At 35.6% G+C, this 27,500-nt stretch overlaps 1 protein-coding gene across 1 annotated transcript in view; it reads left to right on the top strand.

Moving 5' to 3' along the window:
• Nucleotides 1–27,500, top strand: part of LOC136832072 (abnormal cell migration protein 10-like) — an 891,193-nt gene that overhangs the window by 138,469 nt on the left and 725,224 nt on the right. Inside the window, exon 2 of the mRNA XM_067092687.1 lies at nt 14,601–14,645. Within this exon, the coding sequence (XP_066948788.1) occupies nt 14,601–14,645 (45 nt within the window). The remainder of the gene's footprint in view (nt 1–14,600; nt 14,646–27,500) is intronic.

The following is a 27,500-nucleotide window of genomic DNA, read 5'->3' on the forward strand; positions in this document are numbered from 1 at the left end:
TGAATTTCCGCTATAGACTCTCGCGCAGTTTGTCTTAGGCCTAAGTGGAGGGAAGAACGTCTATAACAGAGTTTATCTGAATGTATCTTCGTCGTGTGCGTCGGGGGTAGGGGTTTTCGGTCGGTAATCCTCGTAATGGTCGGGACGTGTCGGTTCAGCTCTATAGGCTGGCAGGGGCGTTCTGCGGCGCGGGCGTTCGTCCTCCACAGTAGGCCTACCCCTCCATCCTCCACCCCCTTCCCATGTTTTTCACCCTAGGCCTACCTTACAGCTTCGGGAATTGGCAGCGCGCGCCGAGGGGGCAATCGGCCGAGCCATTTTCAATTGATTTATATCATGACTAATGCAGCTCTCGAGTCATTAGGCCTATTGGAAGGTGCGTTTGGTTTTCTTCCTCTACCCCCCTCTCTCTCTCTCTCTTCTTCTTCTTCTTCTTCTTCTTCTTCTTCTTCTTCTTCTTCTTCTTCTTCTTCCCCCCCAAGGCACTAGCAGAGTGGATTATCCTGTCGGTCTTTTTCTTCTCAGAGATGCCAAGGGAGATAAGAGCAACTCAGACTTTTGCAGATGTGTTTACATTATTCTCTCTCTCTCTCTCTCTCTCTCTCTCTCTCTCTCTCTCTCTCTCTCTCATATCAGAATACGTATGACAGTAATAACTTAATAGAATGCTAAAGTTGACTTCGTACCCAGCTCCTATAGCAACCTTTTATTAGCGTTGTTATCTGCAAATTTGATTACAGCAGAGATCGCATTTATTTTTCTAGCAGTGTTTTATATGTCGCCATTGTGACTTAGAGAAATAATAGATGCATAGTTTGTGTGATTCATTTATTTTGATTTTATCTGTCAAAGGGTGTTGCAAAAGCATTGGTCATCGATTCTGATATGTCATGTGAATATATTACGTGTCACTTGAGCGTCGATGATCATAGAAGTTGGGACGCCGTTTTTATTAAGTATTTTGCTATTATATATATATATATATATATATATATATATATATATATATATATATATATATATATATATATATATATATATATCTTCGGCGTTAGTGACTTTGCAAGCAGACAACAGATAACTCGGGCAACTTACCATCAATCAGTCTTTGCAAGTGGTTGAATTATTCTTTCCCTGTAAACAAACTATTTAGTATTTGCTGTGTGGTGCGTTTTTCCTATTATAAGCGGCTTTTGTGTGATTTATTTACTATCTGCTTTTTGTGTTTTCCTGGCTGTCTACTTCTTTGGGATTTAAGCCTTTTGGGATAACTACATATTGTGAAAAGCAAGTGTAGCTTGTATATAAACATCAGTAATTTACAAAATCATAACCTTTACTTATACTTCTGCTATAGCTCCATCAAGCATTACTGCTCATGGTGCGTGTGTAAATTAGGCCATGCAATCTTCTACTTCTCTTCACCTTTGCTAGAGCCCTTTCATACTGTCAGTCACTTCTTCCCAGTCTGATGACTTGGATAACTGACAGGCCAGCCAGTATAGTAATCAACCAGTTCTTTTAAGTCATTTATTTTGCATTGAGTGAGATCATATTCACAGGATGGAAACAAGTTTATTCATTTGAAATGGAAGACTCTCCGTAGAAATCGGTCGTGTAAAAATGTTTGGTTTGCCCTGGATAAAACTGAGGGCGAGTTGAGAGCTTGGGTTGGTGAGTCAAAGATGGTTTCGGTAACTGGTAATCAGTTCCAGGTGGGGAATTTAACTTATAATGTTTGCGTCTGTGTACACACACACAATATATATATATATATATATATATATATATATATATATATATATATATATATATATATATATATATATATATATATATATATATATATATATACTGTATATATATATAAATATATATACATATATATATATGTATACATATACACATATATATGTATGTATGTGTACGTGTACGTTTACGGGTATTTGGGGGTGTATGTGTGAGTAAGTATTAAATATTACCAAAGCAAGATGTATCTCATGCCATTTTATTAGTGAGACTTTTAGTCATACCGGTATTAATAACAGCAACATTAATATAACAAATGACAGATAACGAATGTGCCATAAATTCACACCATATTCTATCCATGGAATATACCGCGTCTTATTTTATTGTGCTTACTCTTTCTCCTGCTTGCTCCTCACACTTCCTCCTCCTCCTCCTCCTCACCGAAACCTTCTCTTTCTTGCACCACGTCATCTGATGGACCCTGATTGATCAGCAGCGCCGCCTGTGACGGAGAGGCGCTGGCACATCGTGCTTGCGTTTGCAAATGCAACCGGTTTTATTGACAGTGTGATTGAGTGATCGAGAGAATGAGATGGCCTTTGAAGATGCAAGAACAGTAATATAATTCTCGTTTTCTCATTTTTTATTTATTTATTTATTCATTTATGTATTTATTTTTTTATTGCATTGAGCGTTGCATTCAGTCGAGTCAGCCTGCTGTTGCAAGCAGCGTGTCGTTTGCAAGCATCGGGTTTGATCTACCCAGTTTGTTAGGAGTTTCATCTTGGCTATAACTAAAATGTAGACTAGTTTACCTGTGCAGTCGTTGAATCTTCTGATCTCCAAATGTTTAAGCTAAGAGAAAATTCATTCCTGCTTCTGCTGACGTCTCCTGAATTCAAGGTGTGTCGGTTTTATTTTCCAATCCCTCATATATATTTATATTTAATCACTTTTTTCCTATAACTTAGCTCTATCTGCAGGCTGCTTTCCCTTTGGAGCCCTCTTGGGTGTATTATAGTCTGTCGACTCTGTCCATAAGGGTTTTCAGCTGAAAGTTGAAAGAAAGAAAGAGAGAAAGAAAGAGGATTGATATGCAGGTTAGCGGACATTGTAAATTATTTCTTTGAAAGGTTAGGCGTTTGGGTCATAGTAGTATTGATAATAGGTAGGTTGGCTATTTTGGGAATTATCAGCTATTTTGCAGCAGGATCACCCCCCCCTTCATTAACAATAGTTTACCCACACCACATTCCACCTTCAGAGCAGACCTTGGTGAACCCCACTTCAGCATCAAACCAATCACTCTTCATTCTGCACATAGACATAATATATATATATATATATATATATATATATATATATATATATATATATATATATATATATATATATATATATATATATATATATATATATATATATATATGTATGTGTGTGTGTGTGTGTGTGTGTGTGTGTGTGTGTGTGTGTGTGTGTGTGTGTGTGTGTGTGTGCGTATAATAATGAAACAAGCGTAGATGGGAGAATGATTAGTTCAGTGGAAAAGTGAGTCTGAGACAAGAAATGAAGTATGGATGTTGAATATGAATGGAAGAAGGTTATAACTTTTAAAATGAACCGTTTGTTGTATAGATGGCTGTACAGATAAATTTTTACATGGAATATGTAACCTAAGAACTCAAGGGTGAGAACTATCAAAGTGAAATGATAGAATAAAGGGCTTTGTGATGGTTTGGTCCCGTGAAAAGAATGGAAGACTATAGGTTGGAGAAAACTGTGTAATTCGGAATTGTGATGAAGGAGGACGAGAGGAGGACCTAGATAAGGCTGGATAAATGGCGTGGAATAGGCAATGAAAAGGAAAGGCCTTATTATCCAGCAACCTCTGGAGTGTTTTGAAGATTAGGGTGCTTGGGACATTGCTAATGAGCCTGTCTGAATTGGCTGTGCTATTGTATGACTGAGGAGGTTACCATTGTGTTGGCTTCTCTGTTTATACATACATACATATATATGTATATATATATATATATATATATATATATATATATATATATATATATATATATATATATATATATATATATATACTGACAAAATTTACATAGGGACACCGTGGCTAAGTTTGGGTTTTGTCAGGTCAGTCAGTTATAGTTCTCTCTCTCTCTCTCTCTCTCTCTCTCTCTCTCTCTCTCTCTCTCTCTCTCTCTCTCTAAAGAGGCAGTGCCTCATTATTTTTTTTACCATGGCATGATAAATTTGTACTGCCTTGATGAAGGCAGGGGCTCATTTGGTATGCATGAAAAACAGGAAGTGCTTTGACGATGAGGAGAAAGGGAAAGAAGCTTTAGGGCAAGGGAGGCACAAGATGAGGAGGGGAAGTGTGGATATGCAAATGAGGATGATGCCTTGCGACTTTTGCCCGTGTTTCGCGAATTTGACTCTCGCTCCTGTTTTTTTTTCTATTTTTCTTTATTATGTTTGACGTCTACTTATAATTATTTTTCTTCTGTTATTGTTGACGCATGCCAAAAATCGTAATAAAGTGGTGATTAGGGCGACTCAGGAATTTACGATGAGAATGGATGGATTATCTAACTTTCCTTCGTTTTTTTTTTAGTTAAGGTGGGCATAATTACTACTACTACTACTACTACTACTACTACTACTACTACTACTACTACTACTAATAATAATAATAATAATAATAATAATAATAATAATAATAATAATAATAAATGTGTTTTCTTTGTGTTGTTCATTCTTCTTGAATATTATCAGTCAAATCCACTAGTTATTAATGACCTTGGTAGTTGCAACGCAAGATCTAGGTACAAGATAATTATACTAGTCACGATGAAACCGTCATCATCAGTAATAATTATGTCAACAATAACAGTATTGACCATGATAGCAAATTCCTTTTTCTTTTTTTTTGCAGGAAAATGTTGCTTTTCGTTATGGTCTTTACGTATATATTTATTTCTGTATTTATGTATTTATTAATTTATTTATTTAGGTTTTATTTATTTAATTATTTACTTACTACTTTTTTTATAAACCCCTTTAAAAGTTTTCTCGTCACGGTCGTTCTACATGTTACGCCCAGTTTACCCGAAATTATATTTGGGCTGCATATTCGCCGATGCTGGCAGCTTTTTTTTTTCCGCCCACCGTGCAGGTAATAGAGGGTAATTTCCAGGAAATAAAATTTCTCCTTAATTAAATAAGAGCCGACTAAAAAAAAAAAAGTGTGATCGAAGGCTGAAAAAAGAGAATGTTGTTCACCTTTTTTCTCTCCGGTATTTTGATAATGGAAGGCAATTTTCATGGTGAAAAAGTTCATGTTTATTGAATTTAAAAAAAAAAAAAAGCGTGAAAGAGGTACCGTGAAATAGTACTAGTGTTAAAATTTCTTTGAAATATACAGTTACATCCGCTTACTTTAACCAGATAACATAAAGATTTGATAATCGGCTAGAAATTACATTGGTATTGAGTGACTGACTGATTGATAGTTATTTGGCGTCATGACTAATTCTATGGTAAAGATGTGCTATGGATAGATTAAGGTGGGTAAAACTATGCTACACAGATTTAATGAAAAAGCACAGTAAATGGTCGGTGATTTTAAAGTGGGATTTTGAATAAAGCGTCGTGGACGAATTTTCAGTGTATATATATATATATATATATATATATATATATATATACAATATATATATATATATATATATATATATATATATATATATATATATATATATATATATATGTATGTATATATATATATATATATATATATATATATATATATATATATATATATATATATATATATATATATATGTATATACATGTACATACATGTACACACATATATATATATTTATATATATAATATGTATATATATATGTATATGTATGTAAGTATATGTATAACTGAGTCACGAAGATATGGAACGTGGTGAATGTATATATAAAGGCAAATGCCACGAAGGAAAGATGATATAGATGCCTCTAAGGATGGGGATTATAAAGGAACAGATGCACCTGGATTCCAGGTGCATCTGTTCCTGTATAATCCCGACATAATCCAGGTGCATCTGTTCCTGTATAATCCCGACATCCTCAGGGGTATCTGTACCTGTATATCATCTGTCAGTTATACGAGCTTTTTTGTATTCTAGGTGCATCTGTTCCTTTATAATCCCCATCCTCAGGGGTATCTGTAACTCTGTATGTCATCTGTCAATTATATGAGCCTTCCTGTAAACTTTACTTTTATATTTCTCATCAGTCTGCTAATAAAGGACCATGTGTCCAAAGGCCTAGCAACCACTCCGTTGTTTCACTTTCCTTCGTGGCATTTGCCTTTATATATATATATATATATATATATATATATATATATATATATATATATATATATATATATATATATATATATATATATATATCACACATTACCACAGGTGAAAAATAAGAAACAGGATGTAGGTCTGACCGGTTTCGACTTTATTTCCAAGCCATTGACGAAGGACTGATACAGAGTATGAGAAGTCACAAATATATATACTACAAGAACAGTACTGATGAACATACACAACCGTTAGAGACTACATATCCCCCCTTCAGGCCGGTGTCGAGGTAGGAGTGGCCTTCAAAACTCATTTGGCTAAAAATCACAATATACTCTCAGGGGACAATGCTGATAAACAAACCATACGCGACCTCGGATCCATACCTGACAGGTGTCAGGGAGGCGGAGTTTGGAAACTCATTAACACTACTGTGTTTACAAATATGATAATCCTATTTTCATACATCTCTACTGCCTACCTTAAAATTTGAACAATTTACAAATTTCTTTAGATATTAAAGGATCAAGTTTATACATCCCTTGACTGATATTCATATTATGGTTGTAACTTTCTTTTATAAAGCTAGATTCAGTGATATTTCTTTGCGGTGCATTATTAGAATATACAATCCTTTTTGCCCCTTCCCAGTTGATAGCATGATTGTTCTCACTAACATGTACAAATATACCACTATTACCCTGTGCATATCTCACACATTTCTTATGCTGTTCAATTCTTTTTTCCAATGCTTTCCCGGTTTGGCCAATATAAAAGTTGTCACAAGACTTACACGAAATTTTATATACACACCCTTTAGTATTGTCAGGAGAGTTCTTGATAAGTACATTTTTCATTGTTTTAATGTTCTTAAATGCGACATTAACACCAAAATTCTTAAGAAGATGAGGGATATCTTTCATATTATTATTATAAGGCAGAACAAGCAAATTTTTTGTGTTGTAGGGTTCTTTTTGGTTTTGATACATAGTCTTTTTTGCCACTTCAAGTGCACTGTTTAATACACTATCAGGATATTTCAATTTCTTGCCTGCATTCCTAATCTTACCTATTTCATCATCAGTATATTCAGGGCTACATACCCGTAATGCTCTTAAAAACACAGATGAAAACACTTACTTTTTAACCTTATTGCTTTGTCCAGAACAGAAATGAACATAGGAAGAAATATTAGTGTGTTTTCTATACACACTATATTTAAACCCATTACTATTTCTTCGTATGAGGACATCCAAAAACGGTAAGCACCCATCATTTTCCATTTCCATAGTGAATGTAATTGATGGTACTAACTGATTTAACTTAGCAAAAAAATTATTTACATCTTGGTTCCCTGGCCATACACAAATTATGTCGTCAGCATACCTAAACCATGTTACATTACGTGGGATTATGTTGTTTAATATTTTCTTTTCAAAAAATTCCATATACAAGTTACTTAACACTGGGGATAGAGGGTTTCCCATTGCCATACCAAAATTTTGTGAGTAAAATTTACCGTTAAATTCAAATTTACAATCTTTCACACATAATTTAATCATTTCAATTAAAGTGGTAATGTGTAATAAATGAATCACGTATAAAAGTGATAATAATCATCATATATGGAGAAGAATCATGTAATAATTTGTTGACATTCAGAACTGATGAATCACCACGAATACAAGTAGCCAGTGTTTTATGATAGGGTTTCATTAAGGTACGTTTTTTCTATGTAAATATTAAAAATTCAGGAAGATTCATGAGAATTTTTAGTTTTCAGAATTTAAACTTAATACATTGAATTTTTTTAAAATGGAGACCGCTGAACTTCAAATTTACTAAGTATTACTGAATGGTATTAACTTGAGAAACAAAGAAACAGCATCAGCTGGACTGGGGCGACAATTTGGCTTACTTCATTTTCACGGGTGAAGTAGCCAGGCATTTTCCCCATTAGGCAACGTATGCCGCGGCATTCATTTCCACAAAGAAAAAGAAATAAGACTCCGGCGAGTTGGAAGTGCCCGAGTTTCTGTTACATTAACTTTAATTGTAATGTCAAGAGCGATCGCTCGAGGCAGGAAGGGAGGAAGAAGGTGCAAGCAACTTCGAGGTGGCGTCTGTTAGTGTCTGTGCTTTCGATTCCTCACTTACTGATAAGGTCCTTTTCCTACTTTCTTTCTCCGATTCCCTCTCCCCCTATTTTGGGCTGCAGTTCACACCCCTTTACTTTCTTTTAGTCTTTCTTCTTTCTACGTGATTGACCATATCCCTTCCTATGACTTTCTTCACCCTCTCCCAACAACTTGCTTTCTCTGTTCCCTCACCCCCCCAACCCATGGCTGCGACAAACCCCCTACCTCTCTTTTGACTAAGTCAGTCAACCTTGATTTTCTCCTTCTTACTAATAAGGCCCTTTCCCCTATCTCTCACTTTCCCTGATTCCCCTCCACCTATTTTGGATGTTGATCCACACCCCTCATTTTCCCCTATCCTCTCTACCTTACCCCTTCCCCCTTCCTTTCCTTTTCCCTGTTTCCCCTCCTACCCTCCTTACTTTCCCCTTCACTCAGAAAATCGACCTCCATGAATCCCTTCCCCCACTTTGCTTTCTGTATCCCTCCCCAGCTTCGGCCTGCTCCTAAACCCCCTCCATTTGACCATATCAGTCTAGCTTGATTTTCCTCTCTCTCTCTCTCTCTCTCTCTCTCTCTCTCTCTCTCTCTCTCTCCTCTCTCTCTTCTCTCCCCGTTTCCAAAAGTTCACGAGGGTAGAAGACGTTGCAACATCATTATGCATGATATCTTGGCCATGCCTAAAGGTGACACTCAATTGGCACTCCCCTTCCAGTTAGGAAAAGAAGCCACCAAATGAGTTAATTATTATTGTCTCTGGTGGCGAATACTTTCAGGCAATTTCGGAAATTGGAACATTTGATTTATATCATGTCACATTTCATGTGATTAATTTTTTGTCATCTTTTTAATGTATTTGTATTGTCTCTTATCGACTTTCCACATTTGTATGTGCCCGTGTCACATTTCATGTGATTAGTTTTTTCTGTTGTTTTTAATGTATTTTGTATTTCATCCTGTGTACATTCTGTACTTGCATATGGCGCTAGAACTCCTGGCTGGACAGAATTCCTTCCTTTGTATGGACTGGAACGGGGATAATGGTATGGTAAAATGTAAGGGGAATAAGTAATGGACGATTAGACGTCATGAATAGTAATGGGCAGTGTAATGGAAGTAGATAAGTTGCTCTCTCTCTCTCTCTCTCTCTCTCTCTCTCTCTCTCTCTCTCTCTCTCTCTCTCTCTCTCTCTCTCTCTCTCTCTCAAAGGCCTGTTAAAGCGGTCCAGAATGCATTATTAATGATGATCTGCTGTAAAGTAGAAAGGAGATGGTGTGCTTTGGATCCGAGATATGCGAAGCTCTTTGGGTAAAAGAAAATTACGGAGCAGCAGTCGCCAGAGAAAGATGGATTATGGTTTTATAGAGGGAAAATAATCAATCATGTAGGGAGGGGTGGAAACTCGCCCCCCCTCTCCCCCTCTCTCTTGGTTCATCTATGACTCCCGAGTTAAGGTGGGACACTGGCTGTGACCATTATGAAATTTTACTACGAAGCCACCACTTGTTAGGGAAATTGTTCTAATATATATATATATATATATATATATATATATATATATATATATATATATATATATATATATATATATATATTAAATTCTGACTCACATCAGGATCGAACCAGGTCTTTCAATTGAAAGGCAAGGGCGCTGCCCACTAGGCCATACAAGTCCTTGAGTGCAGTTGCCTTCAGGTTCCAACTTCTTTTATGACTTGTACGGCCTAGTGGGCAGCGCCCTTGCCTTTCAATTGAAAGACCTGGGTTCGATCCTGATGTGAGTCAGAAATTTATTTCTATTCCACACGTGATTGTTTGCTGATTATATATATATATATATATATATATATATATATATATATATATATATATATATATATATATATATATATATTCAGTATATCAAACAGCGGTGGCCACAGCCGGATATACATCAGTCAGGAGGAGGTGACAAAGACTTGTTGCTAAAAACGGTCATTTCGTAATGTCTTCATGACATTTTCGAGGGCTGTACAAAATAAATAATATAAATTACACAAAGGCTACAAACTTAATGTTAAAAGTGCACTATGGTTTCAAATTTAAAGCATTAAAAGGAACAATTAAAAAGGATCACTTAAAAATAAACAAAACATAAAATCCCTAAAAGTATCTCAACAAATGTAAAAATTACTTGAAAATATGCAAGTCAGGGATATATTATAGTGATACTAATATCGAGATTAATATTTGCATCAACAATACCTTTTTTGCCAGTACTCTTGTCAGGATTATTTAAGAATACCCATATTCAATATATTAACGCAAATATTAATACTGATGTCAAGTAACTAAGTCTTACACCTTTACATTTATTGTAATTACCACTTACCCATGTCACTGAGATACTTTAGTTAGCCTAGCTACTATTTAAAAGGACTATTACACTACTAAGTGAAGGTTAATAAAACCAGATTTTTTTTTTCATTTTATTCAGAAACCAAACAAGAATTCCCTTTTCCATAATACAAATATTAACACGTGATGTACTAAAACAAAAATAAATTTCCTTCATAAAACTTAACTGAGATTTCTGTTCCTTGGAATTTATGAAATTTTAGTTAATTTTGATTTTGCATATTTTAGGGTTGATATTTATTCATATTTTTTGGAGGGGATAAGAGTTCACATTTGCCGTTTTCTACATCAGCGGCGGCACCTCAGATTTTTTTTTTTTTTTTTCAATGGACGGTCTGACTTATTAAATCCAATTTCTCTTTAGAATTCCCTTTCCATCATACGTGGCCCGTCTGTAATCCAGCCACTGTCTTTCTTTTTTGTTCCGGATCACGTTGAACATATCTTCCACATGACCTTGGTCTGGAGTCTTCGTTCGCTTCAGCTGATCTTGTTGCTGTTGGTCTTCTTGGGGTTGTAGTATCCCTTTGAGTTCTTTCTCCTCGTCCATCAGCTGCTGGAAGTGACTTCTTAGTTCTGCTTCCTCTACTTCTTTCTGCTTGATCAAGAGATCTTTCTCCAGCAGAAGACGTTGCAGACTAGTGATTTCCTCCTTACGCTCTTCCAGGAGGAGATTCATTCCATTTTGCTGCTCAGAGGCATTCTCCAATTGTCTTTCCAGTCGCCCCATCATGTCTTTCTCCTTAACTATCTGATCTTGCAGCTTTTCAGTTTCTTTCTCCTTCTCATCTATCTTCTGCTGGAAGTAACTTCTTTGTTCCATTTGCTGTTCTTCTCTCTGCTTGATCGAGAGATCTTTCGACGCCAGAAGACACTGCAGAGACGAAATCTCTTTCTCACCTTCTCTCACCATGATCTGGAAGTAACTCCTTAATTCTACTTCTCGTTCCTCTTTCTGCTTGATCAAGAGATCTTTTGACTGCAGAAGGAGTTGCAGATACGAGATTTCCTTCTTGCGTTCCTCCAGAAGGAGGTTCATTTCGTTTTGGACATGAAAGTCCATCTTTAACTGTCTTTCCAGCACTTTCAGTTCTCTCTGCATCTCATCCATCCTCAGCTGGAAATGGATTTCGTTGTCCCTCTGGCTTTTCAGATCCTTTTCCAGTTCCCGAACGTAATTTCCGTAACTTCTGCACTTGCGGTAAACAACCAAGGCCAAACAACCAATACAACCAGTTACAACAAAGAAAGCCGCAGCAATGGCCATTTTCCAGCTGTTGTTTCTCTCAGTCAGAGGGTCCGCTTTGGACGCGAGTGGAAAGTCCATAGAACACACATTCTGAAATGCGTATTCGACTGAATACGTATCATCAACGCTATCTGTTCGACCTTCGGCATAAAAGTACATCCTTAGGTCCCCGTACACCGAGTCGAATGACACTCCGGTAAAGATGACCTTGAAGGCAATGCCGAAAACGTGTAGAGGCAACATTTCGAACTGCGATGACTCTGTGGTCTTCTTCAGGTGGTTCTTCTTAGGAAACGCACAGTTTCGGAAGAAGAAATTTTTAATTAATTAAGTTATGGAGCGATAAATTGTGTAGGCAAGGATTATTTTGTTTTATTCCTCATATTGTTTAGTATTTTTGGGAGCATATATGTTTTAAGTTTAATGGTGATTAATCAGGTCTTTATGTCTGTATCTTATATATATATATATATATATATATATATATATATATATATATATATATATATATATATATATATATATATATATATATATATATATATATATATATATATATATATATATATATATATATATATATATCTCTCACAGGTCCGAACTTTGTAATGAATTTCATTCATTTCCCGGAAAGGGAATTGAAGTGTAGGACAGAAACCGTTACAGATAGTTTGTTGGTAATATTGCAATATATTAGTGAAAAGCAAAAATAATATTTCCTACTGTTCAGTGAAAACGTGTCTTTACCCTTCCAAGGTTCCCACTTTGGTTTGTGGTTATTCAGGCACTTGCAATACTTTGTGTGTGTGTGTGTATGTGTGTGTGTGTGTGTGTGTGCTCGCGCGCGCGTGTGCAATGCTAGGGAACCTCATTTCCATGTCTGTGGGCTACCGAATTAAACGAACACCGTTTTTGTCCATTAAGGAAATGTATATATTATTGGTAATGGGAGAGAGGACACGGGCCTTGTCGGGTGATCTCTTGCGAGAGGAAATGGCAATATATAACATGAAAGAGAGAGAGAGAGAGAGAGAGAGAGAGAGAGAGAGAGAGAGAGAGAGAGAGAGAGAGAGAACCCGTACATTCACGACGCATGATAACGGGGGTTTTTGCTCTTTTTTTTTTTTTACTTTTTTGTCCTCTAATTTCCGTCAGGGTTGGGTTGGGTAAAGGGAATGAAGTTGTCATTCCCCTCGGCCTCTCTATTAAAAATGAAAATTCTGTAGTTTGACAGTAAGGCAAGATCATCATAAGTGATTCTTTTATTTTCATGTTTTTATTCGTTCAAGGACATAAAAGTGTTTTAATCTACATCAGATTCTATGCTTAGAGAGACAACTGCTGTTGTTGCATTGGCACACACACACATATTTACTGTACCTAATTGTTGACAGTAATGATATTTATAAAATAAACGATCGTGAACAGAGTTACTTGTCCTCGAGATGAACGGATGTGATTAGGACAGAAATCTGATGCCAAGTAGGTCTCTGGTAATGATGTCTGATTGAAGGCTGAGTCTGACCTTCTAAGTTTGTGAAACTGCAGTTGCTTCAGTGGTAAGTTTGACTTTGTTTACGGTACCGGAGAGACACTGAGAAAACCTTGTGCTTTACAGTTAAAGAATTTTTTTTTCTGGGTGGTTTTACAAAAAGATGGTTTGCCCTTAAGACCTTTTTTTCTGATGTTGTTTTGGCAGAACTTTTTTTTTTTTTGGTAAGAACAAGAGGCACAAATATCCTCTGCACATTAAGTGTGTTGTTTCGCAATTATAATTAGAAAACCTATTTTTCCCCTTCCTCAAGACAAGATTTGAACTGTGGTGTTTGTAAATCTGTTAACTAATCTTTTTCTTTTTTAATTTTTTTATTTACTTAGACCTTATTTAATACACGTAGATGTTTTATTTGAATGTGATTGTTATGTTGATATTAATGTCAATACCCAATTTTATTATTATATTACCCAGAACATGAATGTTCCCTTTGATTTCCTTTTAGGAAACCGGTACACAACGTTGTTTAAGTAATGTATTTTATATGATTGTTTTTAACCGATTCTTTACGGAGAATGTGTTTTTTTAAGCTTTCTTGAAGACAAAATGTTGAACTTATGTCAGGTAAGTTTTAAAAGTGTGTAGAGTATAGAACCTTCTTTTAAGCTTAATAGTTTTAACTTCGCTTTATTTTTAAGTTTAAGGATGACCCTAAACCATGGTTGTAACTTTTGTTTTATTTCAAGTTTAAGGACGACCCTAAACCATAACTTTAACTTTGTTTTATTTTACGTTTAAGGGTGACCCTAAACCATAGTATTAACTTCGTTTTATTTAAAGTTTACGGATGACGCTAAACAATAGTTTTAATTTTCGTTTTATTTTAATTTTAAGGACGACCCTAATCAATATTTTTACTTTTGTTTTATTTTAAGTTTGTGGACAACCCTAATATTTTTTACTTTTGTGTTATTTTAAGTTTAAGATGACCCTAAGGATGACCCTAACCAATATTTTTAACTTCGTTTCAAGTTTAAGGATGACCCTAACCAATATTTTAAAATTTTGCTTTAAGTTTAAGGATGACCCTAAACCATAATTTTAACTTTTGTTTTAAGTTTAAGGATGACCCTAGCCCCGTCTCTTCCCACCCCCCCACCCCCCAAAAAAGATCCTGTGAATGACTTTTATGGGTTCCTTTTCAGGGGATGTGGACCAACCCCGCCGGATGTTTACCAGCCTAATTGGATGTAAGTGGATGTGTAGTTTCAGTGTGGTTGTTGTTGTGCTTTTGCTTCTTGTTGCATTCTCCCTAATGGATGTTGGCTCCAGGGACTTGAATATTCTCTCTCTCTCTCTCTCTCTCTCTCTCTCTCTCTCTCTCTCTCTCTCTCTCTCTCTCTCTCTCTCTCTATGTAAAATACATTGATTTTAAAGTTTTTATTATCTGCGTCGATAATCATTTTTGTCGTGATGCTAATGAATGGTGCTTAAGTAATCTCTCCTCTCTCTCTCTCTCTCTCTCTCTCTCTCTCTCTCTCTCTCTCTCTCTCTCTCTCTCTCCTCACAGTTTTACGTAAGTGCATTAATTTTAAGTTTGTACTATCTGCGTTGACAATCATTGCTGTCGTGATGCTAATGTATGATACTCAAAAAGCTCTCTCTCTCTCTCTCTCTCTCTCTCTCTCTCTCTCTCTCTCTCTCTCTCTCTCTCTCTCTCTCTCTCTCGTTATATGAATTCTTTGTCTGAAATTCCGTTATTTGGACGTTGATGGCCACTGTTGAAACGTAACTGACGTTGCTTAACTACTCGGTCAAAATCTCTCTCTCTCTCTCTCTCTCTCTCTCTCTCTCTCTCTCTCTCTCTCTCTCTCTCTCTCTCTTATTCCCCACTCCCCAAAGTGTCAGTGGCTGCGGCATGGTGTTTGTTACTTCTGTACTTCAAAGGCTCAGTGGATGCGATTTGGCGGTCTTTTATCCGCCCTTTCAGTCTCGCATGTTTGTTTTTCTTAAGACGAAGTTTTGTGGTTTGCCGGGGCAGGGGGGTGGGGGCAGGCCTGGTTAGGGAGTGGGTACTGTGAGGGTGGCTGGAGGAAGGGTATAGACTGTAGGGTATGTGTCGGGCCCTTTTTTGACCCTCTACGATAAGGCACGTGCCAATACTTGAATTGGCGTGCCTCGCAAAAATGACTTTTTTGAAAGGAATTTTTTTTAATACTGTGGTCTGGGCACGTGATGTTTATTTATAAAGACACGCATACATACTTACAGTACATACACAAACACATTATATATATACATATATATATCTATATATTATATTATATAGTATATTATATTATATTATTTATTATATATTATACAATATAGTATATTATGTTATAGTACTGCCTTCCAGTAATATAATATAATATAATATATACATATATATGAATGAATTTTATCACATCACCGTGATTCATATACAAGCATTAAGCTACAAATGTCCTTTAATATCCAATTCGCTCTTCCTCGGAAATGATATATTTTCATAAATGTTATTTTCGAGGTAGAGCGAATTGGATATTAAAGGACGTTTGTAGCTTAATGCTTACACACACATACACACACACACACACTATATATATATATATATATATATATATATATATATATATATATATATATATATATATATATATATATATATATATACACACATATATATATATAATATGACGTAATTATATATGTCTGTGAAAACTTTATTTTGTGTATAAATATCGAAATGGTAATTATTATACATAAATAACACTTAATATGTGTAAGGCGTTGCTATTCTTATTTTTCTAACTTGTCATTTGTGCTGCCATTTTTTTCCCTAGACATATTGTGGTAAGTTTCTTGATATTTCTTTCCACTCATTATTGTTTTGCATTTTGCATTAGCCTATTTTGGCTGATGCTTCATGCATGCCCACGTATTAGATGTTTGTTTTGCTTTCTGCAGAGAAATATTTCCGTAATCTTTCGAGAATGATTGATTGACGTCTTCGGCAAGAGATGACAAGTTTGGAGATATAACCTTACAGTGATGAAGATGATGATAAAAAGTGTCGTTTTTCATAACTGAAATTAAATTTTTGAAGTTGATAGTTATGGTTGCTGTTAAGGGGGAATTGTTCATCAATTGATGACCATTTGTGATCATATTTGACAAGCAAACTCTCCTCGTGTCAATTAAGCTCAAAGCGGGAAGGCGTTGTTCTTTGTCTTAACAGACTTAGAATCGATTTTGAAAAAGCTGGTCTTTGCCCCAACGGAATTCGAAATGACTGTCAAAAAGCTGATGCTTGTCCCAGTAGACTTCAGGCTCATCTAAAAAAAACCTGATTTTGTCCCAGCAGACTTCCAGATAATTCTCAGAAAGCTGATCTTGTCCCAAGTCACTCCAAAGCGATTCTCAAAAATCTGATCCTTGCGTAAGCAGATCTCAAAACAATTTTACCGAAGCTGGTCTTGGTCCCAACGGGCTACAAAATGATTCTAATAAGTTTTATCTTTGCCCCAGTTGGTTTTGGAGTGATTCCCAAAAACCTGATAGTTGTCCCAGCAGTCTTTGAGGCGATTATCAACAAGCTGGGTATTTGCCCCAACCAACTTCTAGGCAATTCTCAATATGCTGGAGTTTGTCTCAACAGCCTTTTAAGATATTCTCAAAGAGCTGATTTTGAAACGTTTATATAAAAAAGCTGACCTTTGTCTTATCAGTTATAAAGTGATTTTCAAGAAGCTGATCTTTGTCCTTCATTTTAGAACTTCGTTCTTCAGCCTAGAGAATCTTTCTTCCCTTACTAACTAATGTCTTTCGTTGACGACCCATCAGGACAACGCACTTCTGACAGCAAATTATATATATAAATATATATATATATATATATATATATATATATATATATATATATATATATATATATGTATATTTCTTCATATTTTCCTTGAAATTATGAACCCGATGTGAACACGTCTCCTAAATGAAATCTAGTTTGTTCAGAATATGATTAGGGCAATGGACTTTCCTAAATGGTGGCAAACCCGCTTTTGGAAAAGTTGTAATCAGGAAGCACAGAGGGAAAGAGAGAATTCCTGAATGACTGAGCAGACTGGGTAACCCAAAAATTTCGCAACCAAACACCATACATAGTATTATTATTATTATTATTATTATTATTATTATTATTATTATTATTATTATTATTATTATTATTATTATTAAGGACAAAATCCACGAAGGAAAGAGAAACAATGGAGTGCTGCGATTTTGTCTTTATTTATATATTCATCACGTTCCATATTTTCGTGACTCAGTTATACATTATTATTATTATTATTATTATTATTATTATTATTATTATTATTATTATTATTTATTATTATTATTATTATTATTCAGAAGATCAACCTTATTCATATGGAACAAGCCCACCTAAGGGGCCATTGGCTTGAAATTCAAGCTTCCAAAGAATATTAAGGTATTCATTAGAAAGATGTAACGGGAGGTGATACGAAATACTGAAAGAAAGAAGAGATCACTTATTAAAAAAAAAAAATAATAATAAATTAACAAAATAATAAATGGATAAAAATGTAAGTAAATAATTAAAATACAATGAGAACTGCATTATGGTAGTGCACAACCTACAGTCATTTGCTCAAATTTTGACTCCCAACGGTTGAATGGTCCGAGTCCACAGATCCACGTCAGGCCTCTTACTCCCTTGAAGACTTACCATTAGTGCAAGGGCCCGTGCTGGTATAATAATAATAATAATAATAATAATAATAATAATAATAATAATAATAATAATAATAATAATATGCTGAACTAAACCATTTACTAACTTAACACATGCGTGAGATAGCATGATTTGAAATTTTAGTGAGTAGTCTATTAAATATTTGGTGTAAAATGCTTTTAGAGTAGTAGTAGTAGTAGTGGTAGGAATTTTGTTTTGCAACAGCTCCTCCGGTGCTTCTAGTTTTGCGTTAGTATAATTTCCCATTAAAAAAGCTAATTTTCCACTTTTTCTTATTAAAACTTTGGATGGCCGTTATGATGTGCTCTAAAAAGCTTACCAGTTAACCCGTCTCTAGGCCTTGTTATCTGCGAATCATTCAAATAAATTATGAGCAGTATTAATGTAATCCTTGGTTCATAATGTCTCATTCTGTGTTCGTAGCGTGTTTTCCTTGTTTCTTCGTTCTTGGTTCGTAAAATCTGTTTCCTGATTCAAGCTGTTTATTTCTTGGTTGTGTGTGTCTATTTCTGTCTAATTCTTCATCGTGGTAAAGGCTCCTGTAAACACATTGCGTGTGTGCCCTTGTTTGCAAGACGTTAGTCTTTCATTATCACTGTAACTAATTGTCATTTTTATTTACTCTTTCCTTTGGCGAGTGATTCTTCATGCGCCTTGAGTGATATCATGTCATCCTGACTGACTTCTCTTGTTTTGACTGAATTAAGGGCTGTTTTGCTAGCGAGCATTTAGTCCTATAATATTTCGTTCCACGACTGTTATTTTTAGATTTGATGGCCTGTTGCCTTTTCTATTTATATGTATTACATCTGTCCATCTGTGTTTTCTTTTGCGCCATTAAGATTAGGAGTACAGAGCGTGTAGTAAAGACATGTGGAAGTGACAGTTTCAAGGTCATATTGTCAGTATTGGAAAAACGTTTAAGAGAATATTCCCAGTGTTGCTTCAAAATTATTTCAAGGTTACCTTCAGTAATGGCCCCCCACCTCCCCATCTAATATCCTAAGACAGTCTTAGAAGAAGGTTTTATTTCCACATTATTAATGGCAATCAAGATAAACTTTTAGAGAAAACGAAGAGCAGAGTCCAAAGGACTGCCAAGGAAGTATATTCTTCTAGGCCACCCAGATGCAAAAGTATAATAATGCTAAAAATATTTCTAGTGAAAAAAGGTTATTCTTGAACCGCTCTTAGAATAGCGTTTAAAGGCATATGCCATATATTGAAGAGAACTATTGCAAGAAGTATTCTCAACAATGCTAAAACCTCAAGGGCATATTCTGAACATAAAAAAAGAACTTCAGTGGCGTATTTCCAATATCGCAGACATTTGAAATGCTGTCAGACTTGTGTTCCCTTTTTCTTTGGCTCTGGGGTCGAGTTCTCAGTGTCTCTTCTCTCTTCTTGGAATCTCCATCAGATATGTTCCGACTTTGGTCGTGAGGTCATCAACAAAATCTATGTCAAGGATGAAGAGGAGAGGAGAGGAGAGTCCTTTTCCGACGTCGTGTCCTGAAACAGAGAATAAAAAGTGTGGGAGACATGAAGTCACTCAGTTCAGAGTGGCGGGGTAGTTTATGCTATTATTTTTTATTTATTTACTTTTTTGAGAAAAGCGTAGGAAACTTGGTTTGCATTCGATTTAATTGATCCTAAAAAAATTGGGAAAAATTAGTAAACTTGAGGAAATGGATGTATACTTTTAGGGAAATCGCAAGTAAAATTATTATTTTAGCTGAATTGAAAATTTCAGTTGGCCTCATGTTTCTAGATTTGATTACAAGACTGATCGAGCATTTAAGATTTACTTATGAGGAAATATGCTTATACATTTTTGGAAATTACATGGAGAATTAATATTGTAGGGAAATGGTTGCCAAACGGGAAACAATTATTTAACTAAAACTTTTAGTGTGCTTCATGTTTTTAGATTTGATTTCAAGATTGGCAGAGCATTTAAGATTTGAGTAATGACAAAAAAAAAACCTGATTTGAGTAATGAGTAAAAAAAACCTGTTGATTGTTTGCTTGTAACCTGTCCTCTTTATTTTGCTATATGTTCCGTTTAGTAGCGTGAGAGGATTAGTGAGCAGAACAATAAGTTTATCTTATATTCTATTTTTAATATTATTATTTTGGATTTCCGTGTTTTGCTGTATGACTGATTTTTTTTTTTTTTTTGTATCTCGTCCTTCTCTTATAAAGAGATTTGCCTCTTGCCTGTGAACGATGCCTGTTAGTCTCTGGCTGCAGTGCTGCTTATACTACGACAGCAAAATTGGGTATCAGTTACAAAGTTAAGCCAAAAGTGATTCATCTTTGTACCAGAATTTGTCAGTAAAACTGACGACAGTCCCTAAACATTGCTGGTATTGTTTATGGTAATCGAGAGTTGCGTGCTGTTCTTTTTGTGGGACTAACTGAATATCAAATTTTGCAAGCACTTCAAAGTTGATTGGTTCATATACAAACCTCGGCCTCTGTAAAAAACAATTTGGCATCTGAGTCATCGGTTCGCTAACTATGAAGGGCCCACACACTGAAATGTCTAGTTAGAATAATTTTAGAGACAACATGCTTCTTACAGATGTTAAAGATTTGCCACTCCACTTCCAGAGAATTTTTTTATTAGTTTTAATTTAGATAGTCGATCACAATTATCCAGCATAACAGGTGTCTGGACGTTATTTTATTCGGCCAAATAAAAAGCTGTCATGCTCAGGAATTGAAGAATCCAAGTGATGGTTTACAGCGATTAAAACCGATAGTTGTTGACCTAAGATGCGATGTCTTCAGTAGAATAGAACCCATTTGCTTTTGGGAAAGTGGTGCTGTAACTGTGCCTGATTGGAACATAAATACTGTAGAGCAGAGGTTGAGACCCACAGTGCCTAAAGCAAGAGGGCTAAGGTTCCCAATTTTGACGAAGGCTCAACTCATTGTTTTGCCCTTGATATATAACTGTCGATATGCAAGCCTTATGTCGTTCTCTTTCTGTTTATCGATGTCGTACTCACTGTTAAGTACCAGAGGTTAATCATTCCTTTGTGATAAAATTGTGGAATAATTTATCTATGAGTATTATAAAGAAAGGCTTTACTATACAGAGATCTGTGCGCTAATGATTTTCATTCTCTCTCTCTCTCTCTCTCTCTCTCTCTCTCTCTCTCTCTCTCTCTCTCTCTCTCTCTCTCTCTCTAAGGCCACCCGTGCGATTGATGGTCAGTCGTTAGCTAATGCTCTGTAGGTTTTTGCTCAAATTTCTGGTACAAATTTAAATGGGATTCGTGAGGTAATTTTTATTAAAACGCCGTCAGTCGTGTGAGTAGTAAGGAAGCCCTTCGTCTTTTGATAGAACTAATGAGAATTTTGTTAGTAAGTGATTAGGTTTCCATACGTATCGATTAAAATTTCGTGAAAATTTATAAACTTTCTTGGAAATCTTCAGATATTTAACAACAGGACAAATTTTTATAGAATTATATTTTATTTTCACACAGAAACGCACCAGATTCTTTCGATAATTCACAAGATCCTCAAAGAAATCTACTATTAATCCTTTATAGACACGCGATACCATAGCTGTGGCAGACGGAAACCTTATTATTGGTCGCGGACGGGACGGGGCAGGGCAGGTACCGGCTATGATGAAATCCTTGCTATCAGACAGTGCTATGCGGCTTGTGTCCAGAAGATCGAATATGCTTCAGGAAGTATCGACCTTTTGACCTCTGTCAACCCTCCTCGTCCTGTGAGGTTGAGCCTGGGCTTGTTTTAGCAGATGATGTTGGAAGTGGAGAGGAGGTTTTGGGGAAGGGGTGGAAGGGGTTTGTTAAACTAGGGCGTTTGTGAAGTGATCAGGGGCGTGTTTTGGTTTGTGCAGGTTGGGATCGCTTCGTAACGCTCTTGGTTTATGTACCGTCGGATTTGCGAATTACAAATAAGGGGAGCGCGCTAGGGCGGAGGGGAGAGTGCGTGCTTACGCACATGGGGAAAAAATACGTACGTAAATATTGTGAAAACTTTGTAAAGATTAAAAAGTTGTTATCCCTTAGTCTTGTGTTTCCTCATTTGTTGGAGGAGAATCAATCGAATACACTTGCATATAATTATGTATATATAAATGTACAGATTTACTCTTTAAGAACGGTTTTAATCTTTTTAATGCATCGAAAGCTATACGCAAATCTTACAGCCATCCCCTAAGAAGTTTTCCGTGTCGTTCCTCTCTTAGCTGCTGTGGTGGGTGAGCGTTAGGCAAACATCACCTGTCTACGCCCTAAACACACACACACACACACACACACACACGCGCACAGACAAATCCATCTTCGCCATCAAGTGGTAATTGTTGTCTTAGCCTGTTTAGAAGGAAGAAAAAAAAAGTTTGGAAAAACGACTAGAAATTGACTTTAGATGTTTAATTCTCCTGCGTGTTTCCTTTCAACTCCCCCATCCATCTCTTACTGTGGAAGGCCACTTGGAACTTCAGTATCCTCTTTCAGACGAGTGGGTTGATGGGGGATACAAGGCCCTGTCCTCAGGTGTCATTGGCGAAAGTGGTTCAGGTCAAATGGTGTGGGGTCCAGAGAGAGAGAGAGAGAGAGAGAGAGAGAGAGAGAGAGACTTCGTAAAACTAAAATGTAAAATTCAGTAGCTCTGTCGGCTGCAGTCCTATGTATAATAATAATAATAATAATAATAATAATAATAATAATAATAATAATAATAATAATAATAAGAAGAAGAAGAAGAAGAAGAAGAAGAAGAAGAAGAAGAAGAGAGAGAGAGAGAGAGAGAGAATTCATGAAACCCAAATGCAAATTCAATCATTCTGTCTGCTGCAGTCCCATTTAGAATAATAATAATAATACGAAGAATGAGAAGAAGAAGAACGAGAGAGAGAGAGAGAGAGAGAGAGAGAGAGAGAGAGAGAGAGAGAGGGGAGGGGATTAATTAAGGAAATGTGCCACGTGAAGCCTTCCACATGCCCCTTGATCACGTGCTGCTAGGGGCTTGTGTGTCCTTCGTAACTCCCTTCCTCCTCTCACTCCTACTACTTTCCTGTGCTATTCAGGACGCTTTTCGTACGTTGAGAGAGAGAGAGAGAGAGAGAGAGAGAGAGAGAGAGAGAGAGAGAGAGAGAGAGAGAGAGAGAGAGACGTCTAAGAGATAAATAATTTCTCTTCTTCAGAGAAGCTGGGTAGAAAAGACCTGTGTGTGTGTGTTGCTGGTATTTAAATTGTTTGGCAAATAACACACGTGTGTATGTATGTACGTATGTATGTATGCATATGTATATATTCATGTATATGCATATCAAAACGATCCATGGTGATATCCAGTTACTTAGGCAATATTTATAATGATAAAAAGGTCGTTGTGAGATAGCCATCAATGATTGACGGCAGTAAAACTTTCAATTAAAATGCATGTTTTACCTATTTTTGGAGTACGATATCATTATGGATCCTTTCATATATATATATATATATATATATATATATATATATATATATATATATATATATATACATATATGTATATATGTATATATGTGTGTGTGTATGTGAATATGTGTATAGAAGTAATGGACACAGTTACGGGTGGAACAGAAATCAATTTCAGACACATTGTGATCGAACCCGGGGTGTTGGTAACGAGAAAAACAAACACGTTTACCTACCTCCATATAAAAAAAAAAAGAGGAAAAAGTGACAGTTATAAATTCTAAAGATCTCGGAATGATTAGTTTGTTTCGACGGGCGATCTTCTCGAAAGGGAGAGAAAGAGGGGACTGAGATCCCTGAAAAGGAATTGGGATCGTCTTGTGGATGCGAAAAAGGAATTTGAAATCGTCCTGTGGCATTTTATGGGACCGTTCCTGTAGGCTTTTATCTTAGTGGTCGAACATTCCTCTTGATTTCTTGAAAAACAAGGGCTCTCTCTCTCTCTCTCTCTCTCTCTCTCTCTCTCTCTCTCTCTCTCTCGATTTCTTACAAAGTAAGGGATTCTCTCGCTCTCTCTCTCTCTCTCTCTCTCTCTCTCTCTCTCTCTCTCTCTCTCTCTCTCTCTCTCTCTCTCTCTCTCTCACACACGATTTCTTACAAGTAAGGGACTCTCTGAATTATTCCCTTTACGAATAGCTTTCCTTTGAGGAGAGAGAATAATCGTTGTTTATTTCGAATAGCTTTAGTTGATTGATTTATTTTTATCAGTCCGAAAAGATTCGGTCAACTTTTAACGTTTTCTCTTTTATGATTTCTCTTTTAGAAAATGTCGGGTTTATCTGGATGTTAATTGTATGGCTTCTTGATAATTAAATAAGATTCTTTCTGATGCTGACAATTATTTTAAGACCAAGTTAAAAACGTTATTTTATCACTGTAAATAATAAAACATCATCACAACGTCACATTTCTAAGTTCATAGAACTCACCCATAAAGGACCTTTCTTATAAGAGAGGTGAAAATTAGATAGGTAAAGTCAAAGAAGTTGGACAGCTAAATAGGTTGGACAGCTAAATAGGAAGAGACCAGAGAAAACGGATGAGTAGTAAAAAGTCTGAGAGCAGGCAGCTGGGACCTAGGAAGGGATACAGCAAAGAATTTTTAGTACAGTCTGAAGCGTGTGATCAAGGCACACTGTAAGCAATAATCTTCAAGGCCCTCACCTCCCCAAATACACACACACGCGCACAGAATAACAAATATAAGGAATAATTCGTCACATACTATTACTGTAGAAAATGTAAGATTATTATTGTTATTTTTTTTTCAGTGTGGGTGTTTTGCTTCGTCGTCATTCCGTATTATTTCCCTTTCTCTTTGTCTCAAAGTCATTCACAAAAGAAATGGAGGGGAAGAATGTCAAGCTAAAGACCCCTTTTTTACCAGTTTCTTCCATTCGAAAATATACATTTATTTTATTTTATTTAAGTAATTAAGTTAAATTTTTTACCCAACAATACTTTTTGTGTCATAATGTCACAGGTTTACTGAACTGGAGACCTACCATTAAGCCCGATATTATTGTGAAGAACAGTTGACCTGGTCAAAAAAAAAAATCACGTCTGCAAAGACTGGCAATTAATATTCTTGATTTGAAATTTACTCGTAATGAAAATTCTTAATTTGTAATTGACTAGCAGTTAACATTCTTAATTTGAACATGACTAATAAATAACATTCTTAATTTGAAACTGACTAAGAATTAACATTCTTAATTTGAACCTGACTAATAATTAACATTCTTAATTTGAACCTGACTAATAAATACCATTCTTAATTTGAACCTGACTAATAAATAACATTCTTAATTTGAACCTGACTAATAAATAACATTCTTAATTTAAGACTGACTAAGAATTAACATTCTTAATTTGAACCTGACTAATAAATAGCATTCTTAATTTGAACCTGACCAATAAATAACGTTCTTAATTTGAAACTAAGAATTAACATTCTTAATTTGAACCTGACTAATAAATAACATTCTTAATTTGAACCTGACCAATAAATAACATTCTTAATTTGAACCTGACTAATAATTAACATTCTTAATTTGAACCTGACTAATGATTAACATTCTTAATTTGAATCTGGCTAGTAATTAACAATCTTAATTTGAACCTGACTAATAATTAACATTCTTAATTTGAACCTGACTAATAATTAACGTTCTTAATTTGAACCTGACTGATAATTAACATTCTTAATTTGAACCTAATAATTAACATCCTTAATTTGAGCCTGACTAATAATTGACATTCTTAATTTGAACCTGACTAATGATTAACATTCTTAATTTGAACCTGGCTAATAATTAACGTTCTTAATTTGAACCTGACTAATAAATAACATTTTTAATTTGAACCTGACTAAGAATTAATATTCTTAATTCGAACCTGACTAATAATTAACATTCTAAATTTGAACCTGACTATTTATCGATTTCGTTACATGACGTTCGCTCAGATTAAAAGATAAACACAACTGATGAAGATCCTCGATGAAAGAATATCGTGGTTGAGCAAATTCCAAATTTAGAATGATACGGACTGAGAAATAGATATAACTAGGATCATCGGCTTAAAATACTAATGATCAAAAATTCTGAGCTTGATACTTTCATGTTAGAAACATACCTGATGAATGATGTCGAAAAAAAGAACATTTTTTTTTTCTTTTTGGTCAGTTCCAAACACGAGCCGCCGAAGCTCTTGTGATTCAAGCTGTAAAGTTAAGTATATCTTAGGTTAACCAGACCACTGAGCTGGTTAACAGCTCTCCTAGGGCTGCACGGAAGGATTAGATTTATTTTACGTGGCTAAGAACCAACTGGTTACCTAGTAACGGGACCTACAGCTTATTGTGGAATCCGAACCACATCATGACGAGAAATGAATTTCTATCACCAGAAATAAATTCCTCTAATTCTTCATTGGCCGCTCGGAGAATCGAACGCTGGGCCAACAGCGTGCTGAATCAAGCTATATAATGGTGGTGTGTGGTGCTAAGCTTTTCTTAAGTTTTGCATTTTTTGCGAGCAGCATTTGGAAAACTCAGGTGTTTTTGGAGTTATTTTACGCAAATGAGCTGTCAAGTTTCCTCTCGTCTTGGGGTCACTACCAAATTAATAGTACTGTCAAATTTTAACCTCAAATACATCATAGAATCAAGAGTTGTCCCTCAAATTAACCTTGCTGTGAACATTTTACCCTCGATGACACTTTAGTATAGAGAGTTAATCCTCAAATTAACGCCGCTATAAACATTTCTCTTTTCACCATATTACCCATACCGTTTTCATGTAGATAACCTTACCAAACGTCCCACAGCTTAACTATGAAGTTGCCCCTTCGAGTATTAGAATAAAAAAATGTGTTTAAAGTTCAGAGCCTTATGCTTGTGTACTTCAAGTATTTTGTCTTGCCGGCTATCTACACCATAAACTAATTTTAGCAGGACCTCTGTTTTGGAATTCATCGTAGGTTTCAAGTACGGATTTCAGTACGATTTGAATGTTATGCAAGAAACATATCCTGTAAAGCGTTCTACATGCCTTTCGTGCACGGGTTGAATGCTGTCCACATACTTAGGTTATGCAAGTTGAATGCCGTTCACCCTCCTTGTCCAAGCAGGTTGAATGATAATTGACCAGTTGCATTGTCTGATGGTACCGTAGGATTGCCTTCCTCGCTCTTGTATATTATTATTATTATTATTATTATTATTATTATTATTATTATTATTCAGAAGATAAACCCCTATTCATACGGAACAAGCACACAGGGGCCATTGACTTGAA

The sequence above is a fragment of the Macrobrachium rosenbergii genome, chromosome 49, assembly GCF_040412425.1.
Source record: "Macrobrachium rosenbergii isolate ZJJX-2024 chromosome 49, ASM4041242v1, whole genome shotgun sequence".
NCBI lineage: Eukaryota > Metazoa > Arthropoda > Malacostraca > Decapoda > Palaemonidae > Macrobrachium > Macrobrachium rosenbergii.